At 49.0% G+C, this 26307-nt stretch overlaps 1 protein-coding gene across 8 annotated transcripts in view; it reads left to right on the top strand.

Moving 5' to 3' along the window:
* Positions 1-26307, top strand: part of ZNF536 (zinc finger protein 536) — a 422501-nt gene that overhangs the window by 261704 nt on the left and 134490 nt on the right. For 6 of the 8 annotated variants that reach the window (XM_032325334.1, XM_032325332.1, XM_032325329.1 and 3 more), the window contains 3 exons: positions 5138-5290; positions 10690-10776; positions 18000-19580. In XM_032325334.1, coding sequence (XP_032181225.1) covers positions 5138-5290; positions 10690-10776; positions 18000-19580 — 1821 coding nt within the window. The remainder of the gene's footprint in view (positions 1-5137; positions 5291-10689; positions 10777-17999; positions 19581-26307) is intronic. The other 2 variants (XM_032325335.1, XM_032325336.1) reach the window with 2 other exon arrangements.

Genomic DNA, 26307 nt, shown 5'->3' with positions numbered 1-26307 from the left:
AAGCCAGGCTTCTTGGCAAACAAGCCTATTTTAAATATGTACCAAGGAAGCTCAGTGTTTAAAGAGAACCTGGGGGGAAATCTACCCTTAAAATACAAATTTATTTCATTAACTAAGTTTTTACACTGCAGACATATATATGTAAGGTTAAGTGTATAATGAGGCCCCGTAAATTCAAATTATATTCACGTCCAGCTGGATAGCCAACTTCGAGGATGGATTCAGACAGCGGCTGGTAGTATTTTGTGTGTGTTTAGGCTTTAACTTTTGGAAAGTTGTTTGTCTTCCTAAGCATTTGATTCTTTGTCTATCCAGGCTGCCGGTCTGTGGCTCAGCCGAGGAGACGAGGCTTCTAACAGGTTCCGTGCTGTGTTTAATCCCCCTGGGTCTTCCTTTCTTCCACCCTCCCCCTGTGAATGCTAAGGGGGGCAGGGGAGGCAATGCACCTTAACGTCCCCTTGATCTAGGCCAACCTTGCTGTACACTTGGAGGATTAGAATAAGCAGATGGAAATGTGAGAGGCATGGTGTCTGACCTTGAGATGACAAAATTAGAAAGGCCTTGTCTTATGTCCCCTCGCCCCCCAATAACTGATACTTGAAATGTAGCTTGCAGTGATTAGGTCTAGCTTCTCTTTCTCAGCAAGCCAATATCAGCTTGTAGGAATAGGAGAAAGCTTGTGGGGGTTTTGATTCAAGTGGGCAATTCACTTGTTCTAAGTCAAAACTCTCGAAGGGTTACACAGATGCCCTGTGTCCCTCTGGAGTATCATTTGTTGTATCCACATAGGACATCCATTTCTGAAGAATAGAGCTCATATTTAATGGGGTCAAGAAACGAAACAGGAGCCCTTGGAGTTCTTTCTCTGCCGTTTCCCCATCACATGAGGCTTAGAACCCACCCAAGCTAAATCTGGCCTCTCAGTCTGCAGCCAGATGCCTGGTCCTGGGGACACCCCGGCCTCTAGAGTCAGCAGGACGGACTGGCCTTTCTTTCACAGATAAGCTAGGAGGAGCAGATGACAGGTCTGAGGCTGACCACTTTCCATCTACCCAACACACTTAGAGCAAGTGTCTGATCAGGGGAGAAGAGATGCTGCCGGTTTTAGGAAAAGGACTTAAAAAGAAAAAAAAAAAAAGCTGAAACCAATCCATAAATGGTCCAAGGAAGGATGACAATGTGACTTTTTTATGATGCTTCTTCCTTTCTACTGCCTGTGTCCTGGAGAGGCTGGGAAGGCCGGTCCATCTCTAAGCATGTCCTATGAAGCGACCAGTGCTGTGGGACCACAGTGAAAGCCTGGGGGCTCTGTTCTGGGCAGCCTCACAGGAGCACAGCCTTCTGTGCTTTTATACTCTGGGTAGAGAAGGAGTCCTCTTGGGTTCCCAGTGTGGTTGGACCGAGTCTGGCACACCGTACTCTCTGCTACCCATCCGGGCTTGGGTACCCACTCCCACACAGGCCCTTCGAGGGTGTGGTGTGACCAGGCTTCCTCAGCCACGGTTGTCTTTGGCGTTCAGCTGCTCGGACACTTCCTGGGACCACCCACAACTCCCCTTCATCGTAGCTCAGAGTTTGTTTTTTCTAGTTGGATTAGTCTAAGAGTAAATGCCATAGGCCTTCTGGCCCTCCGAACAAAACAAAACAGAACAAAACAAAAAATAAAACACCATTTCTGTGTAGAGTGAAAATTAGACTCTTAAATCTGCAAAGAAAGCTGTTTATCTTACAAATTTATTCTTTTTATTGGGCCACACATGTCCAAGATAGAAAGATAAAAGGGAAACAGATACAGGCCATCACTTAGACTGACGTAGAGTGAGGCCCTTCTCATCCTCAGCTTCTGTAGAACCTTCCAGACTGGAACGTGGGCCATATCTCTGTATTGGTCTATCGTGCCCGGGACAAGGACTCACTGTAAACCACAGTAGAAGTTTGTCCTCCATGCTCTCTCCTTCCCACCTTCCCACGGCTCACAAATGGGCTCTGTTGGAGGAAGGCTCTGGGGAAGGGGGTCTCGGGCAGGTGGTGCAACATGGGGCTTTGCAGGAATTAAATGTCAACAGTCCACGCCTGCCTACCACCTCTGTCCTGAAGCCAACATCCGGGGCACTTAGTTCTGCTTATAATTCAAACTGACAGCTGTCGGCCTCCTCCCTTAAATAGGGTATCTTAACTCTGTTGCAGGGAGCACTTGGTGGAATTTTAATCAGGCTCTTTGTGATTTTTTTTTTTTAACATCTTAATTTTGTTTTATTTGTTTCATGTTCCAAGATTCATTGTTTATGCACCACACCCAGTGCTCCATGCAATACGTGCCCTCCTTAATACCCACCACCAGGCTCATGCAACCCCCCACCTCCTTCCCCTCCAAAACCCTCAGTTTGTTTCTCAGAGTCCACAGTCTCTCAGGCTTTGTCTCTCCCTCCGATTGACCCCAATTCAGTTTGCCTTTCCTTCTTCTAATGTCCTCCATGTTATTCCTTATGCCCCACCAGTAAGTGAAACCATAGGATAATTGACTTTCTATGCTTGACTTATTTCACTCAGCATAATCTCCTCCAGTCCTGTTCATGTTGATACAAGAGTTGGGTATTCATCCTTTCTGATGGCCGAATAATATTCCATTGTATATATGGTCCACATCTTCTTTATCCATTCTTATGTTAAAGAGCATCTACGCTCTTTCCACAGTTAGCTATCGTGGTCATTGATGCTATGAATGTTGGGGTACAGGTGGCCCTTCTTTTCACTACATCTGTATCCTTGAGCTAAATACCCAGTGGTACAATGGCAGGTTCATAAGTAGCTCTATTTTTAATTTCTTAAGGAATCGCCACACTGTTTTCCAAACTGGCTGCACCAACTTGCATTCCCACCAACATTGTAGGAGGGTTCCCCTTTCTCCACATCTTCTCCAACACTTGTTTGCTGTCTTGTTAATTTTGGCCATTCTAGCTGGTGTAAGGTGGTATCTCAATGTGGTTTTGAGTTGAATTTCCCTGATGGCTAGTTTTTCATGTGTCTGTTAGCCATTTGTATGTCTTCGTTGGAGAAGGCATACTGTCCATTTTTTGACATGACTATCTGTTTTTTGGGTGTTGAATATGAGGAATTCTCTATAGATCTTGGATATCAGCCCTTTGTTTGTGGTGTCATTTATGAATATCTTCTCCCATTCCATGGGCTGCCTCTTTGTTTTGCTGGCTCTTTGTGATTTTAAGTTGACCTCACAATCCCACAAAAGGAAAGCTGAAGAATGCTGGGGAGACAAATGCAACACATTTGGGGTTGGCGTGGTTGGAGGTGGGAGGGTGAATGGGAAACAGCATTCCAACTATTTCAACCCAAGTTGTGGTTGACTTGAAGTTGACATCTGGCCATTGTTTCCCTGGGCAGCAGCCCCTGGTGGACCTAACCTGTGGGCTGTGGAGCACCCCACTATGACTGTAGGGGGGCACTGGTTTGCCATGAAGTGGCAAAATAGATCATTTTGTGCCCCCCCTCCCCGATTCAATACCCCCTTAACACATTCATGTGGTTGACCAGAAAGCTGGTGCTAGGTGGGTTGGGTTCTAAGACGCCTGTAGACCCGGTCCTGTTATCCATGCAAAATTATGAGAGCAAAGACTGCTGGGCAGACAGACCCTTTGAACAGCTCTTCCAAGGTTGGTTGGAGGAGTCGAAGAGCATGGGATCAAAAGTGAGCCTTCAAAGAGCTTTTCCAGGGTGATGCTATCGCTGTGTATTAACCCAAATGCAGAGAGGATGCTTGAAGCCAAGGGTTTCCACGGTTGCTTGGAGCCAACATCCAAATAAGAATTAAATGTGATTGCCTTCATCTTGTGCACAACCTATAAGTCTGTCCCTTTTGGCTGTTAGCGGAGAACACCAGGAACGGATGTTGTAGAATAAAAGCAATTTGCATTTTCCATTGCTTGGAAGGTACAAATCTTATTTATTCTGCTTCTCTGCCGAACTCATAGGTCTGCTTATTATCTGAGAAGGTCCCCTTGTTCTCCTAGCAGATCCACCGTGGGGCCCAGAGGGTGGGCTGGGAGTGGCATCAAGGACCCTGCAGCCCCAGGAGCTTGAGTTCTGTGCTAGGGGTGAGCCTCCAGCTCTGCAGGGAGGCCCGAGGAGAGGGCTCCAGTGCCTCCCCTCCCAAGAGCTGCAGATTCCCGGCTCCTACCCTGCTCCCTGAATGTCGCCTCTCTGGCAGTGCGATGTCGGGCCTCGGGTATTGCAATAACATATCCTCCAACCACTAGATATTTTCACGGTTTTATTTACTATTATGTCCCATCATTTCTGTGCAGAAGGCAGCCGTATGTAAATTTTATTCCATTTTCTAATGGTTTGGGTTACATAACAAATAACAGCAGGAAGGAAAATTTGTATTGATACTTTACAGAGGAAGTTCTCAAGTCACTGCACAAAGATTTAACTGCTCGGCTCGAAGTTTATGGGAGTTTTGCAGCTGAGTTTCTGCACATGACTTTGAATATGTCACTATATGTTTATCATGGGCTAATTGTGGAATCGCATTTCCATACTTTTTCTTCTCCCTTTCATAAGATTACAGCAGCCCGCGATGGATACCAAGCTCTACAAGGAAGAAATGATCAGTTGTGGATAATTGTCTTTCCTGTCCCAAAATAACTGTATGTCTGCATGTCTTCGGGACTCGGCCGAGACACATTTTTTTCCCCATTTGTTGCTAGATATAATGCAAATGTGATTTCGATCTTATAGCGAGCTCTCACCAGCTAGTCCATATTACAAATTAATCAGATTCAACAAACACCAACATTTTTAAACTTTTGGAAAAAAAATATTTAATAGAAACTAAGCAAAAGAAGAAATCAAACCAGCTGCTGACACAGCTGTTTCTTTTCTTGTTTAATTCAGTTCAATATAAAGGTACCATATGCTGCTTAAAATGATGATGGGAAAGATGAAATAATTTAAGAGAATAACAAGAAAATACATGAATTGTCAGCATTCTGTCAGATTTAAAGAATGAAATAGACAGGTGTAGTATTGACATGTTTAACTTTGTGTGGTGTTAGCAGTTTTGGTGCGAACAGCTTCTGACGTGCTGAAGTGATGTGAGAACGTTTCTTCTCCGCTGCAGACATCGGCGAGGAGGCTGGGAGAGCCGCCGGGGTCCAGCAGCCCGCGCTGCTTCGAGACAGGAGCCTGGGCTCGGCCATGAAGGACTGCCCATACTGTGGGAAGACCTTCCGGACATCCCATCACCTAAAGGTGCACCTGAGGATACACACAGGTGAGAAGCGTGGGTGCGTCGCTGTGTGCAGCGTCCAGCAGGGGCCACGCTCCCGGGCCCGGGTCACCCCCTGTGTTGCCACCAGCACTGCCGCACTCTCCGTGGGCCAGGCCGGACCCCGCTGCGGTGGGGGACCCCGTAGGGTCCTTCCGCCCCGGTTCGTCGGTTCATCGCTGCGCGCCAGCCTCCCTCCTGAGCCGCGATGGGCGGGTACACACAAACCCCGCCCTGTGGTCCGGGTGTAGGAGGAGGATGCTTGGTCATGGTCGCAGGGTCGGTTTGGTGACGTGTGTAATGGAGCAGGACCCCTCGTGCCCTGGCACTGACCAGGGGCCCTGCAGGTGCAAAGCTCGAGAGCCAGGCTCAGACTCTGAGTATGAAAGGGAACAGGGGAGCTCCCTTCCTGGGTTCCCAGCTGGGGTTCCCGGCCCACACCAGAGGCCGGGCTGGTGGCAGCAACCCACTGCCCAGGATGGAGGACTGGCTCTGCGCTGAGTCCCCTCAAAAGAAAAGTGGAGGTGCTCTTAATCAAACAGGTGAAGGGGCTGCTGCACCACGTGGTCATTTCTCCTGTTTCTGCATCCTCCTAGCACTTTGAAATGAGGATATTTTAGAGGTCTGTGTGCCTTGTCCCTTGGTCATTTTTCTTTTCTTTCTTTCTGTTTTTCTTTTTTGTTCTTTCGTTCTTTCTTTCTTCTTCTTCTTCTTCTTTTTTTTTTTTTTTTTAGCTTTTCTGCTAGTTGTTTGCACATTGCCAATACAAAAAAAAAAAAAAAAAATCTATCTGAGATATGGACACCTCCATTTTCTTTGATTTTTCTCCTGACACTTTATCTATTGGAGTATGAGCTGCTTCAGAGGATAGACAAATATGCCATCTATTTTCAAAAATAATTGTGGTCTATTTCCCCAGGAATCAATAAAGCTCAGGGTTGTGCAGGATATTTAGTGCATGTGGGCCTCATGTGCAGCGTGTGGTTAAAGAGAAGGAGGACCTCACCTGGAACCTCACCTGGTGCCCGCAAATCTCCCTGACACTGAGAGGGGAGCCCTGAGAATGGGGCGGCAGCGAGCCGTGGGCTGCCATCTTTATTCATGGCCGAGGCACGGTTAAGCCTCACCATCGTCCATCCCTCCCAGCCGGCAGAGCCCTTCTCTCCTAGAGTCATCCACGGCAGAGAGAGAGCCGCTGAGACAAGGCACCTGTTCGCTCCCTCCCCCCGGCCCTGTGGGATCTGACCCATCTTGCATCATTCTTCATCTGCATCTCTCTCCAACCCCATGGCCTTCTTTGGGCTCCCCCAGTGCAGAGAGCCAATTCCTACCGCAGTGCCTTTGTACCCACCATGCTGTCCCCCTGGAATGCTCTTCCTCCAGGCGGTCACTGGGAGCTTAGCTTGCATGGGAGCGCTTCAGAGAGACCATGTCTGATTACCCCGTCTAAAATATCCCTCATGCCCCTTGTTCAATTTTCTTCCTAAACTTAGCACTTCCTGAAATTATCTTGTTCAGTTCAGTGGTTCATTTCCTTAGGCGCTACTTGTCTTCCACCAAGTCAAATGTGACGGTTGCAATATTGTCCATGTTTTTAATCACTGTACTTTCTAGAACCCTAGGGCCTACCATAGCCCCTAACACGTAATAGGGACACAATAAATTTATTTGAAAGCTTGAATGTCAGAACAAACTTGAGAATAAGTGAGTGAGCTTCTTCCTGTAGTCTCTGGACTGTGTTGGGTGGTCTGGAGGGGACAAGGGCAGTGAGGAACATGGACCCTCCCCCAGGGAACCTGCGGTCCTTTTGGAAAGGCAACCTGTACACATGAGCCCATTGGAAGCCAGGATATGACAGTTTCAGATGGGAGACTCTCTCCCCCAGAGCTCAGTGAGGGGGTCCTGAGTGTCTGCCTCAGGGCCTTTGCACTTCTCTGCCTGACAGGTACATTGGGCTTGTTCCTTCATTTTCAGAGTTTAGCACCAATGTCCCCTTTTCAGTGAGGTCTTCCCAGTGATTGGGCTCAGAATGAGGCAGCTCAGATATTTGGCCTTCTGAGATCACACCGATGTCCACTTTCTTCCCCAGGTTGGGTTGTGACGGTAGTTGGGGAAGGAGGGGGCACAGATGCCAAGAAGTGGGAGGCAGTCCACTTCCTGGGGCACCCATTGTTAGGCTGTCTGCAGGAGTGTGGACACCTGGCCAGGCATGTCCTGTGTACTGTCCTTTTATTAGCTGTAGACCCAGGCCCCTGGGTCAAGCTTACCATGTGGCTGGTGGCTCACCGCAGCAGAGTCTGCCCTCCCAGGAAGTGTGGGTTAGGAAAGAAAAGGCAGTGCCTCCCAACCAGGAGTTTTGCTGACCCCGTGGGACCCGACTCTCATCAGCTGGCCCATCAGCAATGGTAGACACTCTGCAGAATATTTCCAGTAAAGCAGGACCAAACCTGGCAGGAGTCCCACTGAACACGGGTGGATGCAAATGGATATCGCTTTTTTGAAGCTTGAAAGCCTGATAAAGGTTATTTCTCCTCCAAATTTCCACTTCCTCTGCTTCACAAAGTTCTGAGGTGTGTGACCATAGTCTTTGGAGACGCTGAGAGAAGCAAGACAGGGCTGTGGACAGAGGCATTCCGGAAACTTCCCAGAATAAGGGAGAAAATGACAGAAGCCATGGAAACATCACACCGCCAGCCCCCCTCAGAAACAGCATTTGCTGTGTTTAAAAGGCAGAATGGTAACCAGATAAAGATCAATTTCCTTTTTATCAAAGAACAAAGAAGTTGGAAAATGCTTATACTCGTGCATTTGAATAGAGCAGAAAGTGTTACACGTTCTAAATCACCAAAATAAACATCCATTACGACAATGTTGAAGTGTAGATTACACGAGCAATTAAAAATCAAAATCAAGCTATTTGTTAACGAACCAGGGGACCCTGGGCTCCGATTGCGGGGGTGTCCTATGCCGCCTCACCCCTTTCTCTTCGTGTTCTTGGATTCCGAAGCGACATGGCCAGCGGGCAGCCGCCTATGAAACCGAATCCGTGTTTTCCAAAATACCATCTTCTGAAGTTTTTCCATAATGGACCCATACGAGCACATTTAAAAATCCAGTGTGTAATAAATATGTTTTAATTGGTCAGGAGATGAGGTGGTACATTCACCGTGTTTTCCTGTTCTGCTCCATCTTTATGAGCCGTCTCGATCATATAACAGCCACGGGTAAAAACCGCTTTCCTTTTTTAACTCCACTACACACTCACTCGATTACTACCCTCCTCCTCCCGACACCTGTGTATTAGGGAGGTGCTGAGTAGATGCCCCGTCAGGTTGCCTTGAACACCTGGGGGCTCGGGAGAGCCTACGGGAGCTAGACCGCCTCTGCCGGCCCCTGAGCCACAGCCAGATCCATGTGGGCTGGGCGGAGGCACGCGGAGGACTCCGGGGTCTCACATCCCAGAGGCCACCCCACCCTGGCTCTGGCGGGACAGATGCTGATTCCTGCCTACCCAGGGGAGGCTGAGCTGCTTTCCCATTTCTCACAGTCTCTGGGGCTAATTAAGATCCGATCACTGGATGTGTGTCATTGGTCTTCTGGTGTCCACGCCGGTGATTTGAATTCAGAGCCCGTCAGCGCAGGCTCAGAAAGGAAATGGTGTCAGGGCTCTCTAGAGAAATGGTATATATAATGTAGAATATGTCCTATGTATATGTAATATATATTATAGATAATCAAATAATAGGTTATATATTATATATAAATATTTATGTATTTTATATTTTTAAAAATAGTGTATACATATACATACACACATATATATATTATAGTATGTATGTAAAGGGATTTATTGTAAAGCATTGGCTCAGTCAGTTACGGGAAGCTGAGACATCCTAGGATTGGCATTCGGCAAGACAAGCTGGCAGACCCAAGGGAGTCAGTGGGGAAAGTCCCAGTCCAAGGCCAAGTCCACAGGCAAGTGAAGGTGGCAGTCCCAGCTGGAAGACAAGCCAAGCGAGAGAGTGAATTCTCCCTTACTCAGCCTTTTGTTCTGTTGGGGCCTCCAATGGACTGGATGAGCTCCCCCGCCCCATATACATACACGCTGGGGAGGGCAATCTGCTTTAGTCTGTCAGCCCATTCAGATAGCTCATCTCATTTGGAAACATCCTCCCAAACACACCCAGAGTAACGTGTGAACAAATGTCTGGGTGCACATGACCAGTGGACACACAAAATTAACCATCATGGGTGTACAGCAGCAAGCGTTTAATCCTAATGAGCTACAGGAGGCAGGGATGTCTCCTAGGTGGCCCCCGACCGAGGCTGCGCTGTCATTTCACGATGGGCTGCCTGAAAATGCACTTCCTTCTTTCCCTCCCTGCCCCCTCCTCCAGCTCCATCTCAGGGAGACCCCCAGAGCCCCGCGTGTCCAGTTTGCGTACAGGAGGTAGGCATGTGCTGATCCGTCGGTCTCTGAAAGGCTGGAGGGGGGTGTGTCCCCCACACGAGCCCCAGATGTGTGTCACCCCACATGCTGGCCGCGGGACCCCAGGCTGGGTCCTCTCCGACGGCTCCCCTGTGCGTCAGCTTCCTTAGGAGGCTCCCTGTCATCTCCGGAATGACCACTGTAGAGAAATGTAATAAGGAACCTCACTCATGAAAACTTGGAGGCACGAAAGTTCAGGGACTAATTAAAAATAAATCTCATTAGTTTTTTTTCTCCCCCTCTCAAATTATGCGAGTGGTTTATTAATCTGGTTTTGATGTGTTACATGCATTGGTCCAGCCCGGAGTTGAGAACCTCTTTATGAAAATGGATTTGTGCAGGGAAGCCAGAGGTGGTTTTCAAGGGCTCTCGGCCGTGGGCAGGGTGGGCCGGTGGGCACGCCCAGCTCTGTTCACCCGCGCCGGGAGGGCGTCTCAGTGAAGGGGACACTGGATGGGGTGCCTTCATTGGCTCTTGAGTGCATGCTTATTCCCAGGCAAGGACCACCCTTATGTCCTGCAAGACCCTCCAAGGGATGTGTGCCCAGCTGGGGGCGGGGGCCGGGATCATCCTGCCTCCTGACCAAGGCTGTGTCTACACAGTATGGTAGCTACCAGCTGGTCACAGGAAAATGCGGCCAATAGGGACAGGGTAATAAGAACAATAGTATTAACAGTGGCCAGCACTGTGCCGAGCCCTGCCCGTGATTTCCCTCCTCAACCCTCACAGCAACCCGGTGACCAGGGGCCACCCAGATATGGGAAGTGACCCACTCCAAGTCTCCTAGCATTGACTGCAGGGTGCAATCCAGATCTGTCTCCTTATGGCTGTGCTGTATTGATTTTTTTTTTTTTTTACTTTTCTGGGTGGATTTTTGAGCCTGTTTTAGGGAATTAATGCAACATTTCTTTGACAGTGTGTGTCCACACCATAACCAGCGGGAGGAAAGGAAGTGACTTGTACCCACAAGGTGTGTTGACGCAGCCTCCCGGCGATGTAAAAGGGAAGTACTGTACACCCCAGCTCCTCCTTTACCCCTAACTCAGACTAGCCTGCGGCCAGGCCTCCTTGACCCCACGTGCCTCAGTTTCCCCATCAGCACAGAGAGGTTAGGGAGGCAGTGAGTCAGGGAAGCGGCCACTGTGGCACCTGCAAGTGTGGAGGGTGGCGTGGAATGACTTACCGTGTCAGAAGACGATAAATGACCACTGCATGCCAATTTGGAAACTATCTTTCATCCTCAGAGAGCTTCCCAAGGGCCAGCTGGTCTCTAGATGTGGGTGGAAATGTGAGTTCCGTGGGCCTAACCCAGGTGCCTAACCCCTGATGTCCACATCCCTTACCTTTAATGCTTCTCTGTTTCCTCTCCTGGCTTAAGTTAACCAGGCTATTTTAAATGGTCATGAAAGGACACCGAATAAATATTCAAAAATAGATTGGCTAAAATGGGGGCTTTCCCCTCTTTTTTTTTTTTTTTTTCTAAAAGGAGAGCATGTGTTGTCATTAGTGAGGGACAGTCACCTGAATAATGACGGGGGGGGGGGGGGGGAAAGATCTGCTTGCCCAAAAAATAATTCTTTTTTCCCCCCTTTTTGTTTTGAATTAAAATTCTACCTTTTTTTTTTTTTATTTCTAAGATGAATGAAAAGCCCATTTTATTTCTCCGCGGTCCCCCAACCTTGCTGTTCCTGCCTTAATGACATCCCAAACTTTTGTTGAAAATAATTGATTGAATTTAAATTTCCTTAAAAGTTTAAGAGGTAATGTTACAGTATAAATTTCCTACCAAACACTAAGTAGGGAAATATCCATTAGTGAAATTAACTACAGTTTCTAGGTAGCTAACAATGTGCCGTATACAGTAGGGCATGGCTAATGAACACTGCAGTGGGTGATATTTCATTATACAAATTAATGCTCACATTTTAATGGGAAAGTCACATAATGAATCTCGGCTTCAGTGACAGCAATTAGAGACACAGATTGTCCCCTTCTGGACAAGGCACTGTTTAGCAATAAGCAGCTGTGTGAAAAGTCTTCAGGTTTACAACATATATATGCTTTGGGGGAATTAGTGTACAATTTATATTAATGTACTGAAGCTCTGCTGAGAAGGCACCACCGTATTTATCTCTCCTGGTATTAACTAAGTAAAGACATGTAGAAAGACTAAATAAATATCAAATAGAGGATGCAAATACGGGGAAATATTCGGTTACTCGACTTAAAAGTTAAAACACTTTTAGAGATTTAGCGCACACACATGTTAGAAGCGAGAAGCCCTCCTTAAGAGCTCCCCGAAGGGATTTGCGAGAAGGGTAGTGTGAGTCCGCCCGCTCTTTTCGGAGAGGTGCTCTTGGGGGTTCGCCCCATTCAAACGAGGGCCAAACTAACTTCCCCCGAAATGGTGAAGGTTCCTTGGGCTCGTCGAGTGCAGTGTAGAGGCTCAGCGTGATGAAAGACATGCTCATGTAAAAGTAGGTACAATGAACTAATTAAACCCCTCGGTCATATGTTTCTAAAAATTTATGGTACAGAGACCCGGAGAAGTTATCAATGTTATCCCAAAGTTGAATATACATCTTGTGCCATGTGTCCGTGGGTAACAGCTTTAATGTGAGATGTTTCCAGTAATTCATTAGTCTGTTGGAATGATGAACTGATTTTTTTTTTTTTATTTCAGTAGGCCTTTTTGAACAACCCTCTCTTCCCTAGAAATGTACTGTTTGTGCCCATATCTTACTCCTTTAAAATATTGCAAGAGGTTCCCCCAGAGAAGGCCACTGGTGTCCACCTGCTTTCCCCAGTAGGCGAATCGCTCAGTACTGGGCATCCTTTTCCCGGATCCAGTCTTCAAACGGGCTGCCCTGTGCGGACCTGGACTGTAGACAGTGCTGGGGCCCTTGGCGATGTTTGAGGTTTTAAAGCAGGTGCCACCATTGAAAAACCAGGATATTGCACGTAGAAATCTGGGTGTGGGGCTTTTCTTAGAAGATGGCAGACGTCCTCATGTTCCCAGCTGCTTGGTGCCGGTGGCGGTTGCCCTCTAGGACAGCCATCTACCCCTTACCTGCTGTTCTGCATGTCCCTGTGATCGGCCTGTCTCTGAAGACATCCCAGTGTCTGGTTCCAGCCACAGGTAGATGAAAACACAGCGGATCCTGAACATCATGAGGTGGCTGGAGAACTCATGACCCCCTACAAAGCTTAGGGCAGTCTCAAGGATCCTCTGGGTAGCTTTGGGCCACTATGTGGCCTAAGTGGCCCATCATTCATCTAGATGGAACTGCTGGCAGGGTCTGGGTCTGCCTGTGCCACGGGGCTGTGTGGGGAATGCTGGGTGGCCCCCTGACTCATCCCTTGCCAGAAGCCTGGGGCTTCATTCGAGTTTGCCCAGCACGCTGGGGTTGAAGCACGTGGCCGGCCATGGAGACCCGGACTACGAAGCCTCTCTCAGCACCGGGAGATTGGGCAGCTGTCGGTCACCAAACCTGAGAGAAGGGCTTGACCCCCCTCAAAGCCTGCTAATGGCGCTGACGGGTTTCTCCCCACCTAGTCCAGGCTGGTGTTAGGGGTTTGTCCCCTCCACCCCCCAGTACTCTGAAATGTGCCCTTGCAGGGAGTCCTGTCTGGGTTACAGGCAGGAGGTTTCCCGTGGACGGCGAGCCCCTCGGGCTGCCTGGGTTTGTCCAGAAGACGCCCGTCCCGGATGACTCCTTGCCGGGGTTTGTCTGGCCAGGAACATAGTCACGGGGGTGCTGGTTGTGGGTTGAACCCTCTGTCATCCCCTCTGCCCTCTCAGGGACGAAGCCCGGGAAGGTGAGGGATGGAGGGTTTCAAGGAGAGGGCCGTAGTGGGTATCGTTTCAGGGTTATAAAGAAAATAATAGCGAGGATTTTTTTTTTTTTTAACATAAAAATCCAAAGGGGTGGATTTGTCCCCTAGAACTTTGCTCTGGAGCATTTCTCTGGGAATTGGGGTGCGGGAAACATCACCCAGACACAGCCTTAGGGAGCAAGGCAGGAGTTGGAACCGTGCAGAGGGGTCCTTCCGTTGGTGTGAGCGGGAGGTACAGAAAGGCCAGTGGAGGGCTTTCTAGAGCCTGCGTGTGTCACGTGCAGCCAAAATAACCCTTGAAAACTCACTAAATAGCTCCTCATCTAGCAGGGCCTGGATTCTTGGAGACTCCCATGCTAAGAATGAGCTCTTCCTTTTTCTCAGCTGTGGCCTGTTTTCCCTGGAACAGTGGAGGCCAAAGCCTATTCCGAACTTCATTGTATTTTTTAAAGATTTATTTATTTGAGAGAGAGAGAGCTCAAGCGTAGGGTGGGAGGAGGGGCCGAGGGAGAGAAAAATCTCCAGCAAACTCCCCGCTGAGCACGCAGTGTGATGCGGGGTTCGATCTCACAACCCTGAGATCACGACCTGAGCTGAAATCAGACGTTTAACCGACTAAGCCACCCAGACTCCCCTATTCTGAACTTTAAAAGAGCAGTGGGTTGAACTGAAATTTATTTCCTTGTGCTGTGTGAGTTATGTATGTGGGGTGTGTGTGTGTGTGTGTGTGTGTGTGTGGTATGTATTTGTGCATGTGGTGTGCACGTGTGATGGGTGTGTGGTATGTGTGTATGTGTGTGATGTCTGCGGTGGTATGTGTATAGTGTACATGTGTGGTGTATGAGTGTGTGATATGTATGTATGTGTGAGTGTGTATGTATATATATGTGCATTGTGTGTATAGTGTGTGTGCATGTGTTGTGTGTGTAGTGTGCACGTGTGATATGTGTGTGGTATATGTGTGTACCATGTACATGTGATATATGAGTGTGTGGTGGGTGTGTGCTGTGTGTGTCTGTGTGTGATAATGTATATGTGTGGTGTGTGTGTGCATGTGTTGTATGTGAAGTGTGCACATGTGGCCTATGAGTGTGTATGGTGTGTGTGTGGGTATGTGTGTGGTGTCTGGTGTGTGTGTGTATGAATGCTGTGCACATGTTGGATTGTGATGTATGTATGTGAGTGTGGTGTATGTGGTGTGTATGTGTATGAGCTCCACTTGCTTTAGCAACTCTATGATCTGTCTCCACTGAAAGCGATGAGAACTGGGGCCTTATCTCTTTGGTTCCTCACTGAATTGCCCTCTCTACTTGGGGAGTGGAAGGTAATCATTCATTCAGTCAAAACATTGTGTGTGGGGACACCTGGGTTGGGGAGCGTTCAGCCGGTTAAGCTCTGCCTTCAGCTCAGGTCAAGATCTCGGGGTCCTAGAATCGAGCCCTGTGTCAGGCTCCCTGTTCAGTGGGGAGCCTGCTTCTCCCTTTCCCATTATCTCTTCCCCTGCTCATGCTCTTTCTCTCTCTCAAATAAATAAATAAAATCTTTTCAAAGAAACCATTGTGTGTGAATGGATCCACACATTTCTGGGCATGTGGGTGCACACATGGGTCTCTGATCCCATTCAGGAGACTTAGCTTTGCTCTTGAGGTAGGTTTTAGAGCTGACACGGGTCTTAGGGAGTACTAAGTCTTAAGGAGTACCACCATCCTACATTATAGGTTGAGGATGCAAAGGTCCCAGGGTAGGAATCCTGTGCCCTGGGCAGTGGAAAATCACGTGGGGGCTCTGGTCCCCAGTGCAGACACTCCAAACACTTCCTAGGGTCCAGAGCAGACGACCTTCCCTGCTAAGCCATCCCGCAGTGTCCACCCGGGGAGCCCTGCAGTGCTTCTCTCTCCAGGATCTGCAGAAGCCCACATGGGGGCCTTTGAGAGACCCAAATCGCGGCCTTCATCCCCGGCCAGTGAGCCCAGAATTTCTGGAGGTAGAGGTGGAACCAGGTATCAGCATCTTTTAAAGCTCCCCAGCAGTTTCACTTCGGATTCTTCAAAATGTACTATTTACCCCACATCAGAATCCCCAGGGACACTTACCCCAGACCTCGAGGGTCAGAACCATGCATGGGGTTCCATAAGTAATGTCTTAAAGTCTCCTATTGATTCTAATGCATGGTCAAGTTTGATAACCACTGCTCTGGTCCACTTTTGCAAGTGTGTGTCCTTTGGAAATGGACATCCCTGGACATCCCTGTGGTCCCCGCCCCTCACCCCACCGAGGCCTGAAGGCAGAAGTCCACACTCTCCCTCTGTAGCTCCTGCTAACGCACACCCGTGCATTCTCGGCAAACCCTTTGCCAGATGCACTTTAATGACTTCCAGGTGCATTTCTGAAATGCAACCTGAGTCTCACCCAGTACCTGCAGGCCTCACCTCTGCCAGTTCTCAGTGCAGGGCCCTCCACGAGGCTCCCACTAACCTGGGGAGGCAGGATTCTGAGTCCCTGGTTAGGCTCTCCTGGCACAAGCCCAGCTACTACCCCCTCAGCTCCAGGACCTGCTCCTGCTCCCACTTGGTCACCGAACTTCCAGGTCAGCTCAGAAGAGCCTGTCCACAGCGCTTGTCCCACCAAGAGTTCCATGGCCTCTGATGAGATGCTCAAAGAGCATGGCTGGGGTGAATCTGAGTCTAACACAGGGATTGACCCCAAGAAGTGGGAGAACAGTGTCCGAGGCCATAGATGCCTTTAGCTCAACAAGGCTAGAGTCTTCTGCTCGATCCATGTCATTGGTCTAGCCAGAGGCAGTTGGTATCTTTCCTTTTAGAGAAATACATCCCCAGCTTGCAGGAGTGAGGCGCACAGGGCCACCATTTTGGAAAGGCAGATGTGGCTTCTCCAACATTCCAACACAAAATCTGGAGATGATGCGGAGTCCCCTGCTCAGAACCTGGGCTGGTGGGCTTCTTATTTACGGTACCCAGGAATCCTTCTCCCCTCTTCTCAACTCTGTTACCTCCAAATGCCCTGTGCCTTGGAGACTTCACTGGGGCCCGGTAAAATGTTTTCGGGATGCACCGATCACTGACGATTTGCTGTTGCTTTTTACATCAGTCTGGTTTACACTAGCAATGGCGGAAGGGCTGGGGGGACACTGAGTTTCCTGGGAGAGTGATTGTGGCGATCGACAGGGCGCCGCCGGGAATCGGCTGATGGATGGCCACAGCCCCATTTCTCCCAGGGAGCTTTTCGGTTCCAAAGTCTAGAAAAGACCCCGGATTGCAAACAAATTCCTGGAATATATTTAAATCCACATCTGTTTTATTTTCCTCCCCTTCCTCTAGCCCACAACGCGGGCAGGTCCCGGCTGTCCATTACGGTAGCTTTTCCATGGTGGCAAGAACAATAGAAGTTGGGTGTTGAATTTAAATAAATATTTAATTCATGAAAATGATCTTATATGTTTTAAAACACTCTTTAAAGCTATTTTTATTCTCTAGAAAGCGCTTATTATAGGTAAATTACACATTTTACTACCGGAGCGTTAGGTTTGCCATTAGTACAAATTTAAGGCACTACAAAGACCAGTAGATAATGTTAATTTCAAATACAGAAACTAAATATATTTTGTACCTTTTTATTACTCATTTTCTTTTAAGTTTTATTGACTGCTTTTTATCTTAACTATATGTCTTTACATGCTGCAATCATAATGCACGGTAATGGTATTAATATTTTATAGAATCAGTATTTATAGTTCTTTATTTAGAAACAATGCAGTAGGTCTGCAGATATCTGAGCTCGTCTGGAATGGTGCCCTCCAAATAATGATAAATTACTTGTGCAGTATGCCATTTGCTAATTATATCCATGATTTACTGCAGAGCGAGACTTAAATCATTCATTTCAGTCTTGCGTAACAGTGCCATAAAATTTTTAGGTTTAAAAATGGTTTCCATGTGTATAATTTAAACAAATTTTAGAGCTATTGTATACACAAAATATTGCAACCACCCATTTGTTACATACTTTGTCTTTTTAAACTTCTACTTTTAATGATCACTGTGGTTGAAATTATTATGCTTAATTTTCATAATCATAGCTTTTAAATCTACAGCCGTTTTCACATGTTAGATAAAGAAAAAGATAGCTAATTGTGTGTAGATAGTATGTCATTCCTGAATAGTCCCAAATGGTACAAAATCATTAAAAAAGCTTAAGAGTACGAATTATTCTTCTATTAAAAAACAGTTGTTCTCTAACTAATTATTAGTTTGAGCTGCTTTGTTTCCAAGAACAAATGTTGATCCTTCTAGCCTTGTTCGGCACACCAAAATGAGATAAACACTTTTCTCTCTCTCTCTCTCTCTCTCTCCTTATACCGAACTCTTGCAGGTGAGAAACCTTACAAATGTCCCCACTGTGACTATGCGGGCACCCAGTCAGCGTCCCTAAAATACCACTTAGAGCGGCACCACCGGGAGCGGCAGAACGGAGCCGGGCCCCTGTCTGGACAGCCCCCAAACCAAGACCACAGGGACGAGCTGTCCAACAAAGCCGCTTTGTTTATCAGGCCAGACATCCTGAGGGGGGCCTTCAAGGGTCTCCCTGGAATCGACTTCAGAGGTGGCCCTGCTTCCCAGCAGTGGACAGCAGGAGTGCTCTCGTCCACAGATCACTCGGGGCAGGCCGCCGGCATGACTTCCGAGGCCCCTTCGGACACGCTGAAAGGCACCGACCTTCCTTCCAAAAGCGCCCACTTCTCCGAAATCGGAAGAGCTTACCAGAGTATTGTGAGCAACGGTGTGAATTTCCAGGGGTCCTTGCAAGCTTTCATGGACAGCTTTGTCCTAAGCTCCTTGAAAAAGGAAAAGGACATGAAGGACAAAGGCCCGTCTGACCCTCCGTCCATGAAGGTGCACGGGCCGGATGGCGGGGAGGACAAAGCCGGCACGAAGGCGGTCCCCAGGAAGTCAGAGAAATCCCAGTACGAGCCTCTGGACTTGTCGGTGCGGCCGGACGCCGCGTCGCTGCCGGGCTCGTCGGTGACCGTGCAAGACAGCATCGCGTGGCACGGCTGCTTGTTCTGCGCGTTCACGACCTCATCTATGGAGCTCATGGCCCTTCACCTGCAGGCCAACCACCTGGGCAAGGCAAAGCGCAAAGACAGCGCCGTCGGGGTGACAGTCAACTGCAAAGACCAGGCCCGGGATGCGGGCAAGGTGGCCCTCCTGCCCTCGGCACAGTCGAACAAAGAGATGGCACTCTCCGGCCTGATCGGGCCTCTAGAGGCTGCTTCAGAGAAGGCGGCCCCGGGGCCGGGCAAGGAGACTCTGGGGGAGCCCAAGAGCAGCACGTGGCCTGGCCTGGTGGACCCTGCATTTTGCAACTTCCCGTCAGACTTCTACAAGCAGTTTGGCGTCTACCCGGGCCTGGTGGGCTCGGGCACCTCCGGCTCCTGCCCGGCCCAGGAGCCCGACGGGAAGGCCCACACGGAGGACGACGCCCCGATCCTGATCCCCGAGACTGCCAGCAAGAACGCTACCGACGACCTCTCCGACATTGCCTCCTCGGAGGACATGGACTCCTCCAAGGGAGAGAACAACGACGAAGACGATCTGGAAACGGAGCCGGAGATGATGAGCAAATCCCAGTCCGCCCTCGGCAAGGACGGTGGCGGCGGCGGTGGCGACGGCGGCGACAGCCTGCTGCCCGCGGGCGCCCCTCAGCCGGTCCAGGGACTGGTCTCGCCGGTGCCCCCGGCGCCCGAGAAGCAGTGGCACGGCTCGGGCCTGCTTCCAGCCCAGGACCCCTCGGCGGGCCTGCCCAAGCCGGAGCGGGGCCCCCCGGGCCTGGAGAAGCCGATGAACATGCTGTCGGTCCTCAGGGCCTACAGTTCTGATGGCTTAGCAGCCTTTAACGGACTTGCGAGTAGCACAGCAAATTCTGGATGTATCAAGAGGCCAGACTTGTGTGGTAAGTTTTAGAATCCTCTTCCTTTAGTCCATTTCCCAAAACATCAGTGCTGAATTGTGCATTTTTAAAACATGAGGTAGACTCCTCCGTTAGCACATTTCGAACTAACCACGAAAACACCCCAGCGATGCTGTAATGTACAGTGTAGACAATCACGAGAGTCGATTTCCTTTGGAAGTTCTAGCACGCCCGCTTTTGCGTTCGGGTTCCCACCCCGGTGACCCGAAATGCCTGTACGGAAAGCGCGGAGGGGGGTTGGGGTCTCGCAGTGTGAACTGTTCCTGTTTTTAATCTCTAACTCGAGGGGGAGAATATTTTTAAAAACAAAACCAGAAAGACACGGTAACTTGCAAACCCTTCAGTATTTTTAACTTCTGCGTAAGACGGCGAAAGACAGTTGCTTCCTGCTTTGCTAAGCCAAACCTGCTTCCTTAAGCTTTTCTTTGTATCGACTTAGAGGGTACGAAAAATCATATCACACTAACCACACTGTAGAAATAAAGTGATCCTCTCTCCAACCAGGGAGATTGTTTTGGGGTGTTTGTGACTCATCTTTAGACATTCCAAACAGCAGTTACTGTGACGTTGGCCTTCTATGATCGCCTTCTGTCCCTCTGTATCTTCACCTGTCTGTCCGTTGTTCTGACGAGAAATGTGCATTGTGAAAGCCCTGGCTAGCAGGGTTGTGATCCCACGTGTCTTGGACTTTTGCCTGCCTGATCTTGTTAGCAAATTGGCACTTCTTTACCTCCTTCGAGAATACGGTTACCCCAAAGTAATTCCAGATCTTAAAATGTAATAATAAATGTGAAGCCTAGAATTGGATCAAATGAACGTTGGGGTGGGCAGGGACGATTGAATACATTCTCTCGGCTCCCAGATACCCGTATCAGAAAGCCTTTCTCCGAATAGAAGCCCGGTGTATTATTGCCAGCCCCTGGATGTCCCCCTTGGAGATAAACGGTCATGGGACCGTTCCACGTTTAATCTATAAATGGATGTCTGTGACTTGACTGCACCTGTTGAGGAGAGGAAAGGAGAGAAGGAAAAGGAAAGGGGGTATTTCTTAAGCTCCGACTTCTGATGTCGCTTTGAGCACAGAGCAGAATTCAGGAAGCTGGGCTTGGTTCATAATTGAAATTGGTATATTTCTTTTCCCCTCTCTTTCCCTAATTCACTAAGAACTGGATCGAGTAATCAGAAATATATATTTTTTGAATTGTCAAAAATCACTAAATGGATTTCTGACAGCTCAAAAAAATATTGACAGTTCCTTATGCTGAATGATTCACAAGGCCCCGTTAACCAGCACCCCAGCTCTATTTTTACCCACACACAATTCATTACTTTTGAAGCAATTAAAAACAGTGTTTAAAAGAAGGAGAAAAGGGTTTTATGTCAGTCCAGTGTTTTTCCCCTTTTCTTCCTGGGGGAACAGTGTGTAAGTCTTTTTTTTTTTTTTTAAATTTCATCGTTGTTTTAAGTTTGTGACTTTTCTTCTCTTATTGTTGTTTGGGGATTGTTTTAAAGTCTAGATTCAGTTCTTTCAAATACCTATGTAGGACCACAGTTCCTGCCAGGAATCCATGCATCAGAAAAGATCAAAACCTGGCATGTTCCTGAGCTCATTCTTATTGAAATGAGCTCATATTACCCCTATTAATTTTCCCATCTTCCTATCAATGCCGAAGGAAGGCTTGCCTGCCTTGGAGGAGCTTGCATGGGTGTCCTTCAGCACAGGTGAAGTTGGAGGGGAAGGTAGCATCAGGGAGCCTGTTCTAGTGAGCCTGGTCCTCTGAACCCCTTAGACACGTCTCTCCCCCTCCCAAAAGCAGCTTACCACTCTCCCCTGACAGCTCTGGGGTATATGCAAAAAAATTTTGCTTAGTTAACCTTTCAGCCATTGGGCAACAGGTCCTAGGGTACGTGTTGTGGTCCCTTGCTGGAAAGGGGAATGAGGACCCTCAGTCCAGTCAGGCAAAAACCAGGCATCAGGGTCCAGGCCCTCCTACTCAGGGTCCAAGTCAGGGCCCAGGCCTCCTGTTCTCCTTTGCACTCATGGGAAGATGCCAAAACAGATTCTGGCCGTAAACTGCCTATTTTTAGCGAGCACATGTTCTGCCTTTCATTCGGACCTCATTGCTTCTGTATCCTCTTGCTTGAGCTTGGGAGCAGGCAAGGGAGGCCTTTCCCTGGCTCTTGAGCTTGCTTCGGGTCGGGCAAAGGCTCCATCCTCTTGCCTCTGGGATTAGCCTGACCCTGTGCAGTGTTCACTCCCCCACTCCCATATGTGGCCATAATTAAAACCCTCTTCTTATTTTCTTACGGGCTGCTCTGTGTCCTGGGGGCCCAGGAGGGCCAAGCATACTCATTCTTCCTAAGATGTTGCGGGGGGGGTGGCGGGGAGGGCTGAAATCCCACTGGATTCAGAATGGGCAACTGGGGCTTTTTTTCTCCCAGTTCAGCTTACTGTCTTTCTACCATTGCCAGGAGCACAAATGATCGCTGATCACTTCAAATCGCCCTTGGCTTGACTTTGCAAGATTGGAAATGATATTGGCACAAGGAATCAAATATTCCTGATTTTGTTTCCTTCTTCTCCGCTCCATGCAAAGTGGATGTGGATTTCTGAACGGAGCCACCAGCTTGATATCTGGTTTCCTCCAGAAGCTGGGTTTGGCCAAACCAAAGCATTATTCTGGTATTTCTCATCTCAGGAGAGTTTGGGGTCTGATTTGGTCTAGTTAGCAAACCCAAATCCCCACTTTGATGCCCCTAGAAACAGGCTTGTAGGAGGAGCCCATGTCCGTCTGTTTCTATTCTCATGGTGCATAAAAGTGTTTGAAGAAGCATCAGTATAAAAAAAAAAAATCTTGTTCGGATCACGTAGACTCCCCACAGAGCGCAACAGCAGCTCTGACCCAGGCTGGTGTGTCGGAGGAGATGGTGTGTAACTCTGAAATCTGTGGGTAATACTCCTGTTGTGGCCCTACTTCTAGGCGCTGCTTCCCTAATTCTACATGCCTGCTTCCTAACTGTTCAAACTCTGGTCTTAACATTCCTTAGCATCCTGGATCTGGGGTGCTTGGCCAGTGAGACCTGCCCATTCCTAGCCAGTGCGTTTCAAAGAGAGAGTTGAAGAAAGGGGCCACCCCAGCCCGTTGAGCAGGAGAGCCTTGTCGCACGTGCCAATGTTCAGAGCCCATCGGTGAACTTTCTAAAAGGTACTTTCGTAGACAGTAGAACATTCGCCTCCCCGAAATGTGTCACAGAAGATCCCAAGCAGGAGTCATCTTGAATTAAGCTGGAGGACATACACTGTTACTTCTAGAGTGGTTCAGATCCCGCTAGGGGCCCGATTTCATCTGGCAGAATCCCACTCCAGTTAAAGCTTCCTTTTCTTGAGGTGTCTTTTAGACTCCAGGCATAGCCCTCATTTCTTTACCCTACTGAAGAACATGACATACAAGGTCATTGAGTGCCATTAAAGAACTTGGATGTGCCCTCGGGTTTGTTGGAATAGATTTGACCTTGGTCCTGTAATGGGACAGGAGCCACATGAGTATTTAATTAGAGAGTAAGGGCAGATCGGAGCAGCGCTCATAGCCACTGATAGGACAGGGCAGGCAATCGCCTTGTCCAGTCTGAGAAACTTTGATGAACTGGTGGGTCAGCCAGCCGCTTGGAGGTCAGAGAGCATGGGAGGCACGGGTGTCTGTGTGCCCCCAGACAGCACAAAGGCCAGTCTGCACAGCACCTGAGGGCTGGCTCCAGAGCACGGCAAGGGTACAGAGCATGTCTCACCCCACTTTGTGGATTTGGAAAGCAACCAGATCACCCTTACTCTTTGCCTTTCAGACCTGGGACAGATGGCTGAGGGTCATTGTGTGTTGAGTCTTGCAAGCAGAGTTTGCCCTGTGTCTTTTAGTGAGCCCAGGCATAAGGCTGACGGGAAACTTTAAAGAGAAAGGCGGTGAGAAGGGCATGACCCTCTTTGCCGTTCGATGCTCTGGAATGATTGGCACGCAGAGAAGCCAGGCTGAGCCAGGAGACGCCACCAGCATGCCTATCACGGCCATGAGCCCTTGCACAGTAGCTTCTGGACCGAGGCAGCCACCAGGCCTCAGGGGAAGCTAGTGGGAGGCACAGTCATTAGCAACAAAGGTCCTAGTAGTCCCCATTTAGTATTCGCAGGGAACTGGGAAACTGTCTTCCCTAACCCAAATTATGCCTGAGACCAAGGGTTCCTTGGGCTTTCATAGCAATGAAAGAATTAGAACCCCTCCTTTAAAAAAGAACACAGGGGGGACGCCTGGGTGGCTCAGTTGGTTAAGCTGCTGCCTTCGGCTCAGGTCATGATCCCGGCGTCCTGGGATCGAGTCCCACATCGGGCTCCTTGCTCGGCAGGGAGCCTGCTTCTCTTTCTGCCTCTGCCTGCCATTCTGTCTGCCTGTACTCGCTCTCTCCCCCGCCTCTGATAAATAAATAAAATCTTTAAAAAAAAAAAAAAAAAAGAACACAGGGTCCAGTGAAACCTCTTCACGTCATCTATTCTAAGACGTCTGATCAAATGAACCAGGGCATCCAAGTGGAACGCTCTTAAAATGCTACTTTGGTCCTCCAAAAACCGCACTGATTTCCAGCATAGACAGTCTGAAAATATTCACCCTTGACCGGCTACACAGTCTAAAGCAGGGGTTGGCAACTATTTTCTTCAAGGGCCAGAGAGGAAATAAGCTAGGATTGCAGGCTGTGTGGTCTCGGTCACAGCCACTGGACCCTGCCCCACGGCATCGGAGGAGCCATAAATGATAATTAAACAAATAGGTGTGGCTGTGTTCCAATAAAACTTTATTTAGTAAAGCAGGCGATGGGTTGGATTGGGCCCACATGTCAGCCTGCCCGGGCTGTCACTGGTTCCAGTGTAAAGAAGGGTATGCTTTTTTCTGTGTCATCCCTAGAGGGGACACGTGGGATCCTGTGTGCCGTGGCATCACCGGCCAGGGAGATGGTGCCGGGAAGGGCCAGGACTGCAAAGCCAGAGACACAAGAGACTTTCTCAGGAAAGGGGGCTTCTAGACCCAGATGGCCCGGTGTGCCTGTTCTTGGAAGGCCATCTCTCTGCCTACCGCACTTCAGACTTGCAGGAGAAGATGCCTCCACAGCTCATGGCAGTTCCAGAGTCCCCCCCCCCAGTCGCGGCCAGGGTAAGCAGAGGAGGAAGAGGCAGGAGCTCTGTCTTGGCTCAGAGGTGAGCGTGCCCTCTGGGAGCCTCAGTTTTCTCACTGGTGGGCAGAAGTGAAAGGATGAACAGACGATGGATGTAAAGGAGCTTGGATAAATGGTTCTCGGTTGAGTCGGTGTTTTATAGTGGAAGTGAATGTCCGTGTGGGGTTGTTGGAAGGGAATGGTGCCAATGTCCAGATGACCTTTTTAAAAGATGTATTTATTTATTTGAGAGAGAGACAGAGAGTGAGCACAGAGGGGAGGGGCAGAGGGAGAGGGAGAGAGAAACTCAAGCAGACTCCATGCTGAGTATGAACCCCCCCTCCCCCCCGCCATGCAGGGCTTGATCCCACGACCCTAAGATCACAACCCTCGCCAAAAGAAACCGAGAGTCACACACCTAACCCACGGCGCCACCCAGACGTCCCAATGTCCAAGTGACTTTTGGTTGCAGTGGTCCCTTTGGCACTAAGCAAGTACCAACCTTACTTTCCATCAAGGTTTTAGAGCATGTTTTACTTCCTCACATCTGCCATGATAGGTTACGGATGGCTTTTCTTGGTATGTGGGAAATTCAGCTTTCAAGGCAGTTCTGGGGACTTTGTGATGACATCTGTCATAGGGGTCCTACCATTTCTGTCTCTACCCAATTCTGTGCCTTCTGGATAGAAGGCAAGTGTTTCAGGTAGGAAGTGAAGTCCCTCATGCTCGGTGTTTGAACAAAAAATGGCTAAAGGCTGTGGTTGGTCAGTTAGGGAAGTCCAAGGGGGCCTTGGCCGGAGCATGTGGAAACAGCATGGAACTCCCCGTGTGTGTGTGTGACGACACCCACGCACAGGCTGTAGGTGCGCAGCCCAGGGCATCTGGCACATTTTCGGTCTTGTGGATTATTCTAAGATTGAAGGGGTGGACAGCAGCCAGCAGGTTCTAACGAAGAAAGGAGGTTAAGTTAGGAAAATGGCACAGGAAGGGAACCACAAAACCTAAACCCATCACATGTACGGGAGCCCACGTTCCATCAACGCCAAGGAGGGCGGTTAGCCTGGAAGACCCAGGGCATGTCTACAGTAGGGCCTTGTTGCCTCCGGAGCTGCCGTGCTTTATTGAAAGCCCGATGTGCAATCATTTCTCCTTCTTGTCTTCTTTATGAGCTGATCCTTGGAGGGACTGGCTTGCAGTGGCTCTGATTGAAGCACACTTCTGTATTCCTTTTCTTTGCCCGACTTTATCATTGGCAGATTGTTCTTTGACTTCTAGAGTCCAGCCTGGTTCCAGTAACAGTGTGTGTCTAGGGTCTGATGTTAGAGCCCAGCTGGGAGGACCCTTTGGCTTGTGCTAGAGTCCAAGGGCAGATCCTTTAAGTTAATAGAGATCACCACCCCATCCTGCCAGCCCTGCTCCGGCTGGCTGCCTCACAGCCCACCACAGAGCTCGTCCCTTTGACCCTGCTGGGACAAAGCCGAGGGGCCATCTCCTGGGATCTCCCAAAGGAACCATCTCC

This window comes from Mustela erminea, chromosome 19 (assembly GCF_009829155.1).
Source record: "Mustela erminea isolate mMusErm1 chromosome 19, mMusErm1.Pri, whole genome shotgun sequence".
NCBI lineage: Eukaryota > Metazoa > Chordata > Mammalia > Carnivora > Mustelidae > Mustela > Mustela erminea.
The sequence above is the reverse complement of the archived record's forward strand: the minus strand, read 5'-3'. Positions and strand labels throughout refer to the sequence as shown.